At 45.8% G+C, this 18,414-nt stretch overlaps 1 protein-coding gene across 2 annotated transcripts; it reads left to right on the top strand.

The window, feature by feature from the left end:
• Positions 1-2,042: 2,042 nt before the first annotated feature.
• On the top strand, positions 2,043-17,653 carry gnptab (N-acetylglucosamine-1-phosphate transferase subunits alpha and beta). 2 transcript variants are annotated; one of them, XM_010903844.3, is made up of 21 exons: positions 2,043-2,329; positions 2,511-2,596; positions 2,730-2,849; positions 3,196-3,246; positions 4,837-5,039; positions 5,287-5,351; positions 5,566-5,700; positions 10,102-10,263; positions 10,522-10,701; positions 10,831-11,001; positions 11,171-11,294; positions 11,439-11,645; positions 11,803-12,914; positions 13,081-13,280; positions 13,564-13,783; positions 13,957-14,070; positions 14,178-14,263; positions 14,541-14,639; positions 14,782-14,949; positions 15,825-15,915; positions 16,657-17,653. In XM_010903844.3, the coding sequence occupies exons 1-21, from the start codon at positions 2,198-2,200 to the stop codon at positions 16,726-16,728; spliced, it is 3,798 nt and encodes a 1,265-aa protein (XP_010902146.2). In that variant the 5' UTR covers positions 2,043-2,197; the 3' UTR covers positions 16,729-17,653. The 2 variants fall into 2 exon arrangements, with proteins under 2 accessions (XP_010902146.2, XP_010902145.2); XM_010903843.3 differs by having other exon boundaries at positions 11,436-11,645.
• Positions 17,654-18,414: the final 761 nt, after the last annotated feature.

Below are 18,414 nucleotides of genomic sequence, written 5' to 3'. Positions count from 1 at the left end.
TTCAGATGGGCCTAGACATGCGCTGGCTTGAGGAGGGGGACCTTGTGTGCGCCGCAGGATTTTAATCCATGACGGCGTAGTGTGTTTCTAATGGTTTTCTTTGAGACTGTGGTCCCAGCTCTCTTCAGGTCATTGACCAGGTCCTGCCATGTAGTTCTGGTAGTCCCTCACCTTCATCATGATCATTGAGGTGAGATCTTGCATGGAGCCCCAGACCGAGGGAGATTGACTGTCATTTTGAACTTCTTCCATTTTCTAATAATTGCACCAACAGTTGTTGCCTTCACACCAAGCTGCTTGCCTATTGTCCTGTAGCCCATCCCAGCCTTGTGCAGGTCAACAATTTTATCCCTGATGTCCTTACACAGCTCTCTGGTCCTGGTCCTGGTCCTGGTCCTGGTCCTGGTCCTGGTCTTGGTCTTGGTCTTGGTCTTGGTCTTGGTCTTGGTCTTGGTCTTGGTCTTGGTCTTGGTCTTGGTCTTGGTCTTGGTCTTGGTCTTGGTCTTGGTCTTGGTGGAGAGGTTGGTTTCTGTTTGATTGAGTGTGGGGAAAGGTGTCTTTTATACAGGTAACGAGTTCAAACAGGTGCAATTAATACAGGTAATGAGTGTATAACAGGAGGGCTGGTTGGTAGGTGATCAAATACTTATGTCTTGCAAATTAATTATTTAAAAATCATACAATGTGATTTTCTGGATTTTTGTTTTAGATTCCGTCTCTCATAGTTGATGTTTGTAAGAAGCAAAACCTGCAAAATTGGCAGTGTATCAAATACTTGTTCTCCCCACTGTAAGTATTATTTGACATATTATAATGGGAAAAGTCGTCTTCCCCTTACTAATATTTCTAAATTAGCGCTCAGGTACAGCGCTCAGGAGATATGTACAAAAATATTTAAAAGGCTTTGTATGTACCTTGGAGCCCCATTAAGATGATACTAATTAAGTGAAAGATGGCACCACCAAGACCCTACCTAGATCAAATGTTCCTCCACCCTGGATGGATGAGCAATTATGAGACAGATCAGATCAAGCTTCAGAGGTCAATGGCGACTTTGACAGTGCTACAGGCTTTTTTGGCCAAGATCTGTATACTGAGGAAATCATAAAATTTAGTGAAAATAATGTAAAACAGTACATCTATATACTGTATATGTTAACATTATAGGATAGGAGTCAGGGCTGTTATATTGGCACAAAGTACTAAATGCAGATCTCTTTTGAAAAATTACTTTATATTTATATTTTTAAAGGGTATGGGTTAGGTAATGTGAGCTGAAACGAAAGATCCCTGACATTTTCCATATCTCCAAAAACATAATTAATCTCAAATTTGGTGAACTAATTTGCCAAGATAATCCATCCACCCAACAGGTGTGGCATATCAAGAAACGGATTAAACAATATGATAATTTCACAGGTGCTCCTAATAAAATGTAATCTAAAACGTGCAGAACTATACCACAGACGTATCACGGTTTGATGGAGTGTGCAACTGGCGCTCTGACTGTAGAAATGTACATTTCATGCTATTTCTCTAACATAAGCCACCTCCAACTTTGTTAAAGAGAATGAGCTGGACGTCCAACCCATGTACCTGCACATAAAGGCACAAATCTATAAACAGTTCGAGGAAGCTTAAAATTGTAATTTTTCCATGGCCATGGCCTGCATACTCAAAATACATTTTTGGGATGTTCTGGATCGAAGGTATGTGTACCGTAGTTGGGAAGGTTAGCACATCAGTACATCTGTCATGAATTCTTAACAAAAAGCACCGAACTGTGCCACTCATCATGCAAAATGAGCTGACCCAGTTAGGTGGTCTGGGGCGTCCCAAGCTGACCAGGAGGGCATAATAATCATTAGAACGTGTCTCTAAAACGTACGTTATGATTTCACTTCTCAGGACCATGAACAGTAACTTTTTTTTTTAATAAAAGTGAGTCCTCCTAGTCAATAGAGGGCGATGTATACATGTGTTTAAAAAAGCTGCACTTGAAACATTATTTTGAGACAAACAAGGCGCGTCATCACCAAGAAGGAAATGCAATGTTTGGTCATGCGTTTCGACATTTTCTGCTAGCTGTCAGGTGACAAAGAAGACATCGGTTGGTTTTGTAGTGTTTATTTTAACTCCGGTAGGCTCCTACATCTTCAGTGAAAGACTGAAGAGATATGGGTTGCAAAGGAGAACCATGGTGATAATCAATTCAGTACTCAAACTCCTGCAGAGACAGACCTACACCTGTCTGTCCCACCGCTATGGACTGTACCTCTGCTTTGGAGGCATAGTCCTTATGATCGTCTCTGCCTTTCAGTTTGGAGAAGTAAGTAGCGTAGCTAGCTACTGTACTGCAGTTGGCTGCTGCTGTAACAGCAGCAGAATACATGTCTGTTTCTGTCTTGAAGCGAATTAATGTAGCCGCTGACAGTTTTGCCTGATTTTGTTGAAGTACGCTGTACATTCAGTGGTAATATAGTGGTCATATTGCCCCCTTCTGCATGTAGGTAGTGGTGGAGTGGAGTCGGGATCAGTATCATGTGCTGTTTGACTCCTATAGAGACAATGTAGCTGGGAAATCATTCCAGACTAGGTGAGAAACCCATCCTCCTGCCCAGACTATAATCAGCCTCTCAATGCCTGGATTCGGGACTCCAAATGTTGCATTTGTCTGCCTACTAATTAAAACGTATTTGCATTGTCTGGGTGGGGTTGGACCCCTGTAGGTTGTGCCTGCCTATGCCCATAGATGTGGTTTACACCTGGGTGAATGGCACAGATGTAGACCTGATGAAGCAGTTACGTGGTGTGAGAGAACAACTAGAGGAGGAACAGAGAGCACTGAGGTAATGCATACGTCACACGCAGGCTACCTAAACTATATTACATGAATGCAAGACAAACATGTTTTGGTAAATGCACCTGGCAGAGAAAAGGTTGTGCTCTGTGGAATGATCTGAGAGGTAAGCCTTTAGCACATAATGAAAGGGCCCAAGCTTACCTATTCACATTACTATGATTGAATCATTCCCATTTACCCAGATAAATTGACAGTGAAATGCCAAATAAGTAAATAACCAGTCTTGCTAGTGGGGGGTTTCTATTAGCTCAAAGGTCACATTTACTGAACACAGCCCATTCCATGCTATTACAGATCAGTTCACTGACTTCCTGGTCTGTTTCTCACAACAGGGAACGGTTGGGGAACAATTCAAGTGATCCCACTGAATTGCCAAATGACAGGTGAGTGCGATCAAACACTGCCCCTCTTCTCCACCATGGATTTCGTCATTACCATTAGTGTACTACAGTATAGTAACAATACTGTGACAACAGCAGACGCACTATCTTGACATTGCTCTGCCAGCAGTGTCTGGCAGTTTTATCAAAGCAAGGCCTATAATCAGTTATAAAGAACAAAAATATATACAACACATGCAACAATTCCAAGGATTTTTACCTAGTTATGGTTCATATAAGGAAATCAGTGCTGAAACATGAGGGGATGGTGACAAATAATTTGGCACAATACAGTGTAAAACCCAATGGTGTGTGTTGTGTGTGGCTTGTTGTTTATACCCACATCGTAACCTTGGTGTCACCATGGGGGCACTCCGTTTGCATTGTTAACGTCAGCAAATCGCTCACCCACACAGCTCCATATACTCTGTCTGCCATCTGCGCAGTACTGTTGAAACCGGGATTCATCCATAAAGAACACAACTACCCAGTGTACTGGTAGTTAGGGTTAGGATTCACCCACTGAAATGAGCTACTGCGGTCAGTCCAAGACCCTGATGAGCACCGTGGCTTTGTTTGCCCATTCGTTCTTCAGCTGTGCAAAACACATTTCATCAGCTGTCCAGGGGGCTGGACTTGAGATGAGTAGCCAGATGAGGAGGTACTGGGCTGGCCAGCGCAGACTGTCTGTGCTTGTGTACATCCTTACCTAAGGTTGTTGTTAAGACGTTATTATAATAGCAGCACATTACAAAGTCTAATATCCCCCAGAAAAGTATACATTAGGCTGACTGAGAAGGTTTGAATCCTAGCCATCCTGCCTACACATTGTTTAAAGTACAATATACTTATATATATATATATATATATATATATATATACACACCAATGTCTCCATGCATCCTACTTAAAACATATTTACACCGACTCATTACATGGATATCTAAATTCTAAACTCTTCAGGTGTAAGCTTTTGACCAAACATGTTAATGAGCTGTTGTTAGATTGAGGGTTTTGATATCACCTCCGATAGTTTCTAAGAATCCCAGGGTGTCATCAAGGAATCTGAAGGACTCTGTTGCCACAGTCACTGTTCAAGTCCATGAGTCAACTGTCCAGTACCAGCTTGACCTACATGGGACCAAAACAACAGGGACAATGTGTTTGGACAGATGATTCAAAGATCGAGTTGTCTGGCCGCAGTACCAGACACCATTAGCCTCCACATATGTAAAACGAATCAACAACAAAAAGACAACGTTTTAGGGATGGGTGGGTTTTTTCATATTACTATTTTAATCGCTGCACCAACATTTCTTTCAGATCTCTCATATAAGGTTTGTTTCTGCAACAATAGCTTTTGACCACAGTCATTGAGGTGTGAGATCCGGCCTGAGCACAAAGGAAGTGTTGTGCAAGTGGTACAATCTCTGTTCTACTAATACTGGCTTAATAGCAGTAGTGAGGGTGGCTTAGACTTGTAGTCTTGCTGTTGCAACAAGAAAGGACACACTTTAGATCTGAACTCTTCGTCTTGTTGCTCTGTTTCTAACCTCGTTGTGTCCTAATAATATCTGCGTTTCTGTTTTGCAGGGGGAAGCCAGAATGTTTGTTGTCTCATTGTATCTTGGCGCCCATGCTGGTCCTGGACCCAGCTCTGTCGGCCAACGTGACTCTGAAGGAGCTGCCGTCGCTCTCGCCCTCCTTCTCCACTGCCAAGCAGCTGCTGCAAGTGACCAAGCCCCTCCAACCCTCCACGTCCGTGTCCGTGGTCGTCTTTCACTCTCAGGCTGACGGTAAAAAGCCGTTGAAACTAGCGCCACTAAGTGGGCCCGTGACACTTTCCATTTCCAGTGTTGCGGCCCACTAAGTGGGAGAACACAGAATGTCATCGCAGCAACGTCCGTGCATAGTTGCCATCACTCAGAACTACTTTACACTGAAGTTGTGTTCTCACACACATTCACCCAGTACAACTAGGTTTGGTGTTATGCCTCGGGAAGTGTTCCATAGTGATGCTCTCTTTCTCTCACCCTCCTCTAGCCAATAAAGCCTATTCCGATGCGTCCCGTGAGGCTCTGAAGCGCTCTGTCTCCAGATGTTACCTGGTGAGTCACTGGACTCTGCGGTCTTGCACATTGCAATGCAATAAACAGTTGAAGACCTTACTGATTCCAAAACAATGACATGACTGAGCATGTTCCCAAAATGTATATACCGGTCTTAATTTACATTTGTGACGGACACAGGATTGGTGACGGACACAGACCTATCATTGCTGTGGGTTAACATTGTGATATTCTTCTGTTGTTCCCCCTGTAGACAACAGATAAGGAAGCCCCAGGTCTGGTTCGCATGCATAGTCTTGCCTACCTCAGTGGGTTCCCAGCATCCTTCAAGGAGACAGAGCAGCTCCGAGTCAAACTGCCATCTGTTGTTACTGGCAAGATCAAACAGGTAAGATGAAACCAGAATAAAAAAACAATGTGGAGAACTGTTGCTAAATCAAATCTTATTTTATTTTAGACAGGGTGCTGTGCCCTTTCTCCACTAGAGGGCAGTGTTTCACACATTTAATATAGTATGTTGTTTTATTACTGGGACAAATTAGTTTATTTCTTTTGTTTAATTTTTAATTTTTTTTATTCAACACAAGCTTAAAGAACAATAAAGGAGATTTAGAAAAACTATAATGGTTGTATTTTTAACAGTCATCTTTTTAAAATACTAAGGAGAAAGGACAAGTTCTTTCAACATTAAGTTGTTTCTTAACCAGGCACAAATAGGACCCAACATACTCTCACACGTTTAATGACAAATGCAGAGAAACCCCCCCCCATACAATTCCAGGATTAATCTCATATATAATATATACCTACTTTTAATATAGCCACAAGATGTCGCCCTTGATGTACCTTAGAATCATCAATATTTTCCTGGCATGAATGAAAATAGTTTCCATAGCTCCATTGCGGTTCTCCAAATATCTGACAGAATCCAGAGTATTAATCCTACTCTTTATTTATGGTTTGTTTCTATTGTAAACTTTCTATTGTAAAAATAATAGATAAATAGAACAATTGTTTAGTTAAGCCCCAGAATGTGTATTTTTAGTTTGGCCACAGATTTATTTACAGGTAAGTATACTAAGAAAATATTCTTATTTACTGCAACAACCTGGCAGCAGGGTTAATTGTCTGGCACAGAGACAGAACAACAGAGTTTTTCACCTTGTCAGCTCGGAGATTTGAACCACTGACTTTCGTTAACTGGCACTTGACCACATGGCTATCCTGCGGCCAAATATAATAATTTTCTCTTATCAGAACTGTCTGAGATATTTCGGGAGGTGGAATGCTAGTAACAAGCCCTGGATTACTCTGAGATAATAGAAAACGATCAGTGATGGTGTTGTCTACCATATCGTTAACCTGTCTCACCACATCCAGGTACAGCTACATGTATATAGTACCTTCTTATTTCAAACACTAGGAATAAAGAAAGGAAGCCACGATGTTAGGCAACCTAACAGTGTCCGTAATCTGCAGATTCTCCCAAATTACAGTGAGCCATCCTAGTCCTGTTCCCCGCCCCTGCTTTCACTCTCTGTCTCTCGTTCTCTCATTCTGTCTCTCACTCTTTCTCGTTCTCTCTGTCTCTGTTGCTCTCTGTCCGTCTCTCTCTTGATCTTTTCCTCTCTCCCTCTCTCTCTGTCTCTCCTTCTCTCTGTTTTTGCTCTCTCTTTGTCTGTCTCTCTTGTTGATGGTCATATGATAGTAGCCAAGTATGAGGGTGAAACACTATCACGAGGCGTGGCCAGGGGGGTTTAACATTAGAACAACTGTTTATGGTGGCGTGGCGCCAGCCAGCACACTGAAAGGTCAACAAGATTTTACTGACCTTCCTTTCTGTCTTGTATATCATTGTATTCCACATACTCACTCCATCTCCATTCATGCGTTTTACACACTTTACAAACCTGTGTGAAAAATGTTTGTTGTTTTGCTTTTTTTTTTTAGGGATAACCGCTTGTTTCAGGTCCTGGTACACTATTTAGTTTAGGTTTGGCCATTTTTCAAGGCCATTCCAAAACTTAAGATGTATTTCTTTTATGACATTCTGGTGAAATGGGTCCTGTTTTGTCGGGTGAAAACCGAACACTGCATTCCACTGTCTTGATCCCATATCAAATGTCAGGTGGGTTGTGTGATGTTTTGGGGCCTCCCTACTGCACCATGACCTAGAAAGACGTGCCGTCTTTAAAAGAACCAGGAATAACACACATTGGAGATTCTAAAAAGGAATGTCTGGGAAGCACACCTGGGGATGCAGGAAGACAATGAACTAAAACACACAAGCAAGTCTATTGGCTGAAATGCAATTGATTTGACATTTTGGAGTGAATTTGTCAGAGCCCAGACCTAAACCCTAATTAACATGTTGTAGCAGGACTGGAAACCAGTTCATACTTTAAAACATATTCTACTGCAGTGTGAATTACTAATAAACAGCATAGTGTTTGGTTGTGGAAATAGTGCACAACCAGTTATTGTCTGTAAATGGGGCAACGGGTGCATTGGATGTTGTGCACGGGAGTTCACAGGCAAGACATTTAAAAATACTTTTTGAATCACTTTATTCCCTTTTATGTGTTGGTTTTAGACCTGACCATTCATTGACAAAAGTATGGAAAATAGAGAACTATTAAGAAGATGTATTTTATCAGAGCACTGTGGGTAGGCGGTTCAGGTAAGCAAGAGCAGTGGGGTCCTGTGTGAACTGGGGGTCTTTCTGTCGGTGGGACAATGCAGGAATCAGGTTTCGGTGAGCTTCATGGAGCTGTCGTCAGTTTCTGTGAAAGAGGTATGAGCAGAATGCAGTGAGTGAGAGAACTGGAGGGAGAGAGTGATGAGACAAACTGATGAGAGATGGCCTGTATTTATAGACAGTGTTAGAGTGAGTACAATGGTGATGAAAGCTGCCTCGTGACCCCTATCATCTCCTCACACTTTCCTTCTTAAAAAAACTCCAGTTGTGACTTAGTGTTTATTGTATGTGTTTGCTTTCCTGTCTAGCTAGCTTGTTGTCATTGACACATTTTGTTTCATTCATTTTTTAGCTAACTTGTTTCAATGTATTCCAGATTAGAATGTTTGTAAGGCAGAATAGATCAAAAATAGGCTAAAAGACCAAAGAAATGTAAGCAGAAAAGCCATGAAGCCATTACATGAACACTTTTGTGATGTGAAATCCATACGTTAAATCTTATCGATTAATGTTATGTGCAATAACGATGCATTTATTTAAATATCTTTCTTTATTTTAGATGAAATATTTCATTAAGTTAAATGAAAGGTGTCTTTTGCCAGAACTGAAAGGCAGAAACTGCTGACTCTTGAGACGTTGAGTATGATCGATCCGTGACAGGATGACAGGAAGTCTCTTCCTCACTCAACACGTTGGTAATGTCTTACTCAGGATGTTAAACAATTAACAAAGTATTCACATGTGGTAAACTATTTATCGGGTCTCTTTCAACTCCTGTGCTGCACTGAAGATTTGGTTTAGGCTGCTGAGTTTGGGTGCGTGTAGGCTTGAGGTGTTTTACTTTAAGGGCATGCTGCTCAAGATTTTATTGTGCTTGCGGTTTGTAAGTACAAACCTTTGGTTGATGTTTTTGAACAGTTGTGAAATCAAATGACGGGGGTAGGAAAAACCTCTGACGTTTAGGTATTCTGGGCACTCTGGACATTGGCTCCTGATAACCAGTGTGACACGACCTTCAATATTTCAACCAAACGCTGTCGTGTTGACAGGCCGCCGATGTGGAAGATGAGGCTGATGTTACCGCATAGCCGACACCATTCCGGTAAAGCTATATACAGACCGTGATCTCCACGTTTATTATTGTCCTTTTGTTACTGGTACGTGTTTGTTTTGGTGTGTGGTGTCCATCAGGCAGTCTGTGTGGACACACTCGCTCAGGCGCATAGAGCTGTGTGTTAACGGACTCCTATAAAACAGTGGGCAGTGAAAATGGAAACAGGATTTCCAGTTGGCTGTCACCGGCTCATCTTAGAGATTTATATAGAAACGGTAGCACAGAATAACATGACAAGCCTGAGACGGAGACTTCGGATTGGAAAAATGTGTTGCTCCTGGGGCGTTGGAATGGGACGTTTCGGGGGTTCTGGAAAACTAGGAACTAATGAGAAGAGCAAGGAGATGGATGGTTAGAAGAGGCAGTGACTGAGAATTCACAGACTGGCTTGTCTGGGTACCGAGCCGATGCCTTGCATTCCAAAGCTAAGCTCAAAATCACCTCCATCTGTTTCCCACACTGAAACCACATCATGAATATTCCAACAGCCCCCCCCCCCCAATCGCTTGCTACTCGCTTGTCCACCTCCTTCCTCCAGCTCAATCGCTCACAGTGCTATAGTAATGGCGGGCGATGATGGGTCCTGTGCTTTGATCTGTCCCATCCTTTAAACTGGCCAGAGGTTATAGGTCAGCGTGGCGGTGTTAAGCCCAGCTGACGTTCAGCCCGGCGGCCTGGCTGTTCCCACCGTGAGGTGGCTCTCCCACTGTCATCCCTGTTGCGCGGAATTCCTCCCGGGGACAGGAGCTGTAACCAAAGTCACAGTAATGGACTTTAGTTCAGCTGCCATGTGACCTTTGACCACTCAATCTGAATTGGTTCATCAAAATATTCCTGGCAGAGTTTTGTGGCCTCGGCTCCAAATAGAGACGGACACTTCTTTTCATTTCTCATGGTGCTGCTATGCCAAGAAGTTAAACGTTTCACCCAAATCTTCTTGCCACACTGACATTTGCGTTTGTTTTTCCATCCCATAGTTCCAACTATACACAGAGGCCAGTATAGCCCTGCTCCATCTGAACAGCCCCCAGGACTTTACTGATCTGACCCAGCAGGCCAAAAAGAACCTGACCCTGGATGGAAAAGAGCTGGCCATCAGCCCTGCTTATCTGTTCTGGGACCTAACTGCTATCACACAGGTAAACCCTCGCCTGGCCTCGGTTTCACTGAAAACCTTCAACGTCAACCTAGATGGGAGCATTTACTCTTGTGCTGTGCGGTCCTGCTGTCCATTCATAGTGTTCTGGGTATCAGTAAGTGATTTAAACCCCTGGAATGGTGAACCTCATCTGTTGTCATCTACAGTCATGAGGAGATCCAGTCAACGCTGGGTCCCTCTTAGGGCACGATGAAGCATGTCTCTTAGACCCGCTGTGTTTGGTTCGTTGTCCTTCTAGTCCAAGCAGGACGAAGACGTCTCGGCCAGTCGCTTCGAGGACAACGAGGAGCTGCGGTATTCGCTGCGCTCTGTGGAGAAACACGCCCCCTGGGTGCGACACGTCTTCATCGTGACCAATGGGCAGATTCCCTCCTGGCTGAACCTGGATAACCCGCGTGTCTCTGTGGTAACACACCAGGTAAAGCTGATGTTGTCATCACCAGACCACCGACAATTATGGGCCGTTCAGTTACAGTGACCTCTGAACTCCGATCGTGAAGGCATCCAAGATATCCATGTTGTTTTTTTTTCTTCTTCTCTTGTGTAGGATATCTTCCAGAACCTCACCCACCTGCCTACCTTCAGTTCCCCGGCCATCGAGACCCACATCCATCGCATCCCTGGCCTGTCTCAGAAGTTCATCTACCTCAACGACGACGTAATGTTTGGGAAGGATGTGTGGCCCGACGACTTCTTCAGTCATTCCAAAGGACAGAAGGTCCTTTTTCATTTGTTTCACTTTCGATTTATTTGATTGTTAAATTTAAATACTTCATATCTGGCCAGCATGAGACTTGGTTCTAGTTCTGGTGCTGTGGTTTTGTATTGTAACGTGTGCACATCCCTACGGTACCTCACCTGTGTTCTTCCTCATCTGCCCTCTGCAGGTGTATCTCACCTGGCCTGTCCCCAACTGCGCTGAGGGTTGTCCAGGCTCCTGGATCAAAGATGGCTACTGCGACAAGGCCTGCAACAACTCCGCCTGTGACTGGGATGGCGGCGACTGCCTGGGTAATAATCAGTCCTCAACCGACCATTTCCTCACTTGTCTCTAGTCCTCTCTGTTCTTCCCTTTGTTTTGTCACAAATCAGTGATGGAGAGCCTTTCCACAAGCTTCTGTAGTTATTCTCATCTTTTCTGTCTCATCCCAGGAGCAGGGGGCAGCAGCCGCTATGCGGTGGGTGGTGTGGGCGTGGGTGGAGCTGGTAATCAGCCCTGGCAGTTCGCAGGAGGTCTAGGTGGGATCGGGGGAGTGTCCTACTGCAACCAAGGCTGTGCCAATTCCTGGCTGGCCGATAAGTTCTGCGACCAAGCGTGCAATGTCCTCTCCTGTGGCTTTGACGTTGGCGACTGTGGCCAAGGTGAGTGTCAGATAAACGGGCTGTTATTTCCCTCTGGGCCCGGTGGTTTTTCTAGTCACGTCACATGATCAGGCAACACTCATGGCCCCATTACCTCCCCCACCGAGATGAAGGTGCGGCGTTAATCATATAGTGTCTCATATATCACGTCTGGTAGATCACTTTAACCAGCTCTACCGGGTGACCCTGCTGAAGAACCAGACCTTGTACACCCTGCCGGTGGGTGAGACCAGACCCTATTTCAGCTTTGCCGACTTGGCACGCCGGGTGACCGAGGCCCAGGTCAGCGACAACCCCACCGTACGCCACACCTCCGTGGCCAACAAGTGGAAGACGATCCACCTGCTCCTCCACTCGGGTCACAATGCCTCCGTCGTCCACTACAACCTCAGCGTCCAGGGACTCGACAACAAGGACGTCCTGCTGAGCTTCAGCGTGGCTGTGGACACCCGCCAGCTCCCCCGGCCCAATGTGACCGACCCGCTCCGTGAAAATGGATCCAAAGAGGCCAAGCCCGCCACCGCCCCCACTGAACCGGAGTTCCATTTTGAGGATGTCCCTCCGGAGAAACGAGGTCCCCGGGTCTTGAAGAGGCCTCCTGGGGAGAAAGAGGCGGTTGTGAAAGTGCCTGATCTGAATGTGTCCCTGCTACCGCCAGCTGTGCAGAGTGCGCTTCAGAGGCTAGAGGAAAAGCTATTAGTGGGTGATATTACTGTGAAAGGTTATAACCTCACCAAGGCTACACTACTGGGGCCATACAATGCTCTGGCCAATCAGGTGGCAAGGTTACCACCAGTACCAGCTGAACAGGTCAAACCTCAGGACAAGCTTCAAGACGCCCCACAGCCAGTGGAGTCTAAACCGCAAGCACAGAAGTCTAAAGATGCAGAGGAGCTGCAGCGTCTATCCAACATAGACGCTGACCAACAGAAAGCGCACAACCCTCCAACAACTTCCGTCCCAGTGCTGGTGGATGGCGAGTTTCCCAAAGCTGTCAAAGCCCAGGACACCAGCAACACAGATAAACCTCCCCCGTCTTCCATGCTGCTGAGAACTCTAAAGGCCAGCATGTCCAAAGCCAAGGCCTCAGACGGCCAAACTCAGCAGCTGCAGGCCAATGGTGTCCCAAAGGGGGGTGACAAGGGACTTGATGAGGGAGCAGAAGGGGGCTTGGGGGTTCCTCTGGGCAGGAAGCTGCAACACTACACCTCCTCAGACAGAGGCTTCCTGCCCTGGGAGAGACGGAAGTACTTCCAGGACCTGCTGGAGGTGAGCGGAAGTTGGGTTGTATAAACATAGGTCAGGAGCTGTCTAGTTCAGTAGTCGTAGTCAGATTATAATTTTTTTATGAGAGAGAATACAGAACAACGTTTTAGCCTGAATGTTTAGTTGGATGTCTTCTTATTGCTTCATGTGTCTTCCCATGGTTCTATAGGAGGAGGAGCGTCTGCAGGGGGAGCTGGCATACCAGGCGGATGGCACCGCTGCCGGGAGGAGACTGCAGGACACCTTCGCCGACTCCCTTCGATACGTCAACAAGTTGCTCAACGGCCAGTTCGGCTTCACCTCTCGCAAGGTCCCCGCCCACATGCCCCACATGATCGACAGGCTCGTTATGCAGGAGCTCCAGGACATGTAAGTAGCAGGAAGTGATGTCACACTCTAGGATATCCTCACTGGGCAACGGTAGCCTGCTGGTTTAGGAGCAGGACAGGATCTGCTGCGAGTGCTTGTTTGACAAACACGACAAACCCATTCATTTCCATTTCAGTCATTTTACAGATGCTGTCATCCAAAGCAATTTCCCGGAGCAATTAGGATTAAGTGCCACGCTCAGCACAGCATTTTTCTTCTCATCGGATATGGGATTCAAACCAGAGACCGTTTCAGTTATTACATGTTTCTGTTTGCCTTTCAGATTTCCAGAGGAGTTTGCCCTGACATCGTCGCACCGGGTGCGCCACTCCGAGGATATGCAGTTCGCCTTCTCCTACTTCTACTTCCTGATGTCGGCGCTGCAGCAGCTCAACGTCTCGGAGGTGTTCGACGAGATTGACACGGACCACTCTGGAGTTCTGTCCGACCGTGAGATACGAACGCTGGCCACGCGCATCCATGAGCTGCCCCTTAATCTACAGGTCAGTAGGTATTTCTGGGTCAGTGGGTATCCCCCCCCCCCCTCCCCAATGTCCATGACATCTGTCTACGTAGACCAGCATCCCTGCTCTGAGTAAAACCTCTGGTGTACTGCCGGTGTTCATGCTGGTCCCAGTGGTAAAGGGAGGTTCATGTGTTTGTGTGTGTGTCGAAGGATCTGACTGGTCTGGAGCAGATGTTGATCAACTGTTCTAAGTCGCTGCCCACCAACCTGACCCAGCTTCATGTTGTTAGCCCTACTCAGGAGGCATACTACGACCCCAGCATGGTGAGTACTGCTGTGTCTCCGGGTGTACACATTAGTCATTACATATTGTGAAGTGGTCCAAATCCAAGTAGATATGAGGTCTCTGACTAGTAAATTTGACCCCACAGCCTCCTGTCACCAAAGGTCTGGTGGTCCACTGTAAAGCCATTACAGAACGTATCCACAAGGCCTTCAGAGACCAGAACAAGTACAAGTAAGTCCCTTTCTCTGTCTTTCCTCTACTGTCATCCACCAGGTTTTCAGTCTACATTACCACCATCTGCCCATAACACAATCATCCACCATAATCCACCGTGTTCTACATCATATTAGCATCCATATCTCAGTCATCGTCTAGGTCCTATTTCAGCATCACCATTCATTCCAGTATCCATATCATCCACATTCCATCTGACCACTGATCTATAATTTCTCTGACATCCCAAACCTATATAAAATGCTAGTAAACACGGAAGTCTGTACTCTGCCAGGTTTGAGATAATGGGCGAGGAGGAGATAGCATTTAAAATGGTGCGGACCAACGTATCACACGTGGTGGGCCAGTTGGATGACATCCGGAAGAACCCTAGGTGAGAGGACCACTTTGTGCTTTCTGGAGATGTCCAGCCTAGTGCTTGAATTAAAATCCACCAGTTATTCCAACTGCGTTTGAATACTTAGTACATTTGGTTGTTGACCATGATTTGACCAAATCGCTGTGCTCCTTCACAGGAAGTTCATCTGTCTGAATGACAACATTGACCACAGCCACAAGGACGCAGGGACGGTCAAGGCGGTGCTGAGGGACTTCTATGAGTCCATGTTTCCCCTGGCCTCCCAGTTTGAGCTGCCCAGAGAATACCGCAACCGTTTCCTCCACATGGGAGAGCTTCAGGAATGGTAGGGCTCTGGTGGTTCGTACTCCTGGAGCGCATCATGACCATGTGAACTGCATCGACTCGTGCCTGCTCCCTATACTAGTACATGACGGCAGGATGGAAACAGAATACACTCACAACACAGCGGCCTTATACTATCTGTCCTAAATTCTAGATGCATGACCGATACATTCCGTCACTGTATCGGGGTCGTGTCAGACAGACGTGCCTCCATTTTTTCCAAGAGAATGATACTAGCTGTCTGTCAGCCCCTCGGGCCCTCGGCACGACAGGTGGATGGCTGGGAATCCCAGGGGTTCAGAGTGGGATCCTGTTCTGGTCACCAGGCCTGGAAGACTTCATCCAGAGAGTGAGACTTTAAATTTAGAATACCTAGTTTTAGATCAGACATTCCAGGAAGAGTTGTTAGACCTTCCCACACACAAACACTCTCTCTTTCTCAAACACACACAGACACACGCACACACACACACACAGACACACGCACACACACACACACACAGACACACACACACACACCCGCCGGTAGGATCACAAGGCCGTTAGTGAAGTGACAGGCAAGTGTTGTCAACGGTCCCCTGGTTGCTGGTGATGTCATGTTGTCCTCCTGATACCCCGCGGCCTTCTCCTCCCCCTTTCGCCATTATCCTGGCCGCGACCTCCCCACGGGGACCACGGATACCTCACCCTGACCTTTCACCCTGGATCCTAGCGAAGATTTGATACCGGGATCAAAATGTGTGCGCGGTGTCCCCGCGTTCATCACCTGATGTGCTAACAACTTCTGGTCTCTTGTCTTTTCAGGGAGTGACATGTCGGCGTGTTCGTTGGTGGCGTTTCAGTTACATTCACTGTGTGCAATCATTTGTGTTGCAGGCGGGTGTATCGGGACAAGCTGAAGTTCTGGACCCATTGTGTGCTGGTGACTCTGGTGATCTTTACTGTCATCTCCTTCTTTGCTGAGCAGGTCAGTGGGACCGTACACTGTGTATATTTAGTCTCGCCTCGCTAATATCAACCGCGCACTTGTAGCCTGGCGATGTGAGATTTATCACTTAGTTAGCCTCCGCTCTCATAAGAAGGAGCTCTACATAGTCATGTATCCCTCGCCATCAGCTGAGACTTGAAATGACTGTAATGACATCACTGAAGTTTAAATGGAAACCCGGCCCTGAGGAGAGAATGGTGGCTGAATGGTCGCGATGGAGACCATGCCGCCCGTTGTGTGCGGTCAGATCTGAGGCATTCGGGTCGGGTTTCCTCTTCAGTAATCCCAATAAAGGTCAATGGTAAGAGCGACCGTGAAGGAATGGACATGCACACGGAGCACTGGGCCACTGGGACAGGAAGGAATCTGAGGGAGCGGTCTTGTCTTCCCTAAGTATCATCCCTCTCCTTGGGGATGCTAGCCCAATCTTAGGCTCCACTCCTTCATTCCCCACACCTCTTTTCATAGGCATCAAGTGCTTTTTAAAACCGCGTCTTAGAATTGGACGGAGGGCTGTTAAAATCTCCAGTATATTGTTTCAAGCTTTAGTTAAAGCGGTTTAAATGGGGAACTTTATTTGATGACTTTACAGGACTTAAAGTTGACTCTTCAGAATGCCACACGCTGACATAGTCAGGACGCTTCCTTCTTTTTGTGTTACAGTATACTTTTCCTTATGCTTCTCTTAATGTATTAATCTTCTTCTCCTTGTCGCCTCAGCTGATTCTACTGAAGCGCAAGCTGTTCCCCAGACGGAGGGTCAGCAAGGATGTCAACCCAGAGCGTGTGTGAAAAAGGGAACACTTATGTACCTCAGCGACCTCCTCCCCACCCCTGTGCCCTCCTCCCCCCACCCTCCTTCTCAACCTCTTCTTGACTGAACTCCCAGAATTCATTGGGAGGACCTTTTAAGTGGCATGTGGAGAGTGAGGACGGCTCTACCTAAATCTGGAAACACTGTCACCCAGGAATGCATCTGTCTTGCTCAAGGAGGAACTCTTGTAAATGGCATCAATCACAGGTCGTATTTTCGATGAGGGACAGGCATCACCTGGCCGGGACAGATGCAGGAGCTCTGTCATCTGATGTCGGCCCAGCGGAGGAAGCATGTAAAGCCATGAACCAGGACCTTGTATTCCCTTCCACCAGAGGTGCCAGAGGGACTTGATTCCCACAAGCAGTTCACTCGCCAGACTGGAGGACAATGACTGAACTATGTGCTAACGACTGCTCCAGTCAGTGTGATTGATTTACTGTTAAACCCATGACCTGGAAGCAATTGAGGGGAAGACTATATTTTCTCTGGTCTGGGTTTGCAGCATTGTAACCTTGAAAAAAATGTCAGCAGTTTGGCTGGACACGGAAGAAAACAAGGGACTGGGAAAGGGTTCATCAGATAAACAGGAACAGTGCCATTTTACCAGTTTCATCATGTCACTCCAGTTCATTGCTGTCACTCCAGTTCATCAAGTGCCTTAAAAATAGATGGCTGTCTGATAGTCTGAAGTAACTGCTAGTGAGTCTTCACATTTTGCTTCCTTAAAATGCCTGGCTAAAGGGTACATTGACAGATTTCTCATTGTTTCCTGGGGGGGTGGGGGTTAGGTTTGGCAGTCATAACAGCTTTGAATAATAATTTTGAATTAGATTATAGGGCATTTATAATTTATGGCAAATGCCCTCACTTTTTTTTTGCATTAAATACAACATAACCCAATATATATGATGGCAGAATCATGTTATGGGTATGTATGGTTGTCATCGATGGGCACTAAAGAGTTGATCAGAATCGGAACAAATATCAAGAAAAACCCAAGTAAAAGATTTGAGAGAAGCCCTTCTGTCACGGAAACCCTTTCCCTGGAGTAGTTTGATTTCTCAGCGGGAAAAAGAGCTTGAGACCTTTTCATTTATTTTTATAAAAGAGGGGGCATTATCAATAATCCTTGTTTAACTTTGAAAAAGTAGGGTATGCAGTGTAGATAATGCATTGCCTTTATAAGGCAGCAAAATGTGAAGACTTTGCAGAGGATGTGCGTAAACTTTACAGCGACTGTTATTGCACAATTCATTTTCGTTTAACTGTATGACGGCCTTTAGAATGTCTGTCAGAGTCTGGATTTACACAAGGGATTTATTTTAAAGGAACGGGGTTGTCGATGAAACTATCACACCGTGGTTGATTTTAATCATGACACTAGCAAACCCAGTGATCAGCCGTCCATATAGCATGTGTCCCTGTGGGATACGTTAAGCTCCGCTAGTGTCTGAAATTCAGAAATCTTCAGCATGCTTTGTAACTAAAATCTGAATGTATAGCCACAGAATGTTAACATAGTGCCACCAAGTCCTCTACTACTGACCCTAAGTAATTTGCTCATTCAGTGGTCCCTCGGTTGACCTGACCATGCCTGACGTTTCTTGATCTCTCTCGTCTCCCTGTTTACAAGCAGTGCATTGTGATGTTCGCTAGCATCG

The sequence above is a fragment of the Esox lucius genome, chromosome 23, assembly GCF_011004845.1.
Source record: "Esox lucius isolate fEsoLuc1 chromosome 23, fEsoLuc1.pri, whole genome shotgun sequence".
Taxonomy (NCBI): Eukaryota; Metazoa; Chordata; class Actinopteri; order Esociformes; family Esocidae; genus Esox; species Esox lucius.
This window is presented reverse-complemented; position numbering and strand designations above follow the sequence as displayed.

Bases quoted from the DNA above. Each gene is read 5' to 3' on its own strand.
- gnptab (XM_010903843.3), top strand. From the start codon at position 2,198: ATGGTGATAATCAATTCAGTACTCAAACTCCTGCAGAGACAGACCTAC. The intron at 2,597-2,729 runs GTGAGAAACCCA...GGACCCCTGTAG, and splicing joins GGGAAATCATTCCAGACTAG to GTTGTGCCTGCCTATGCCCA. The intron at 2,850-3,195 runs GTAATGCATACG...TTCTCACAACAG, and splicing joins GAGGAACAGAGAGCACTGAG to GGAACGGTTGGGGAACAATT.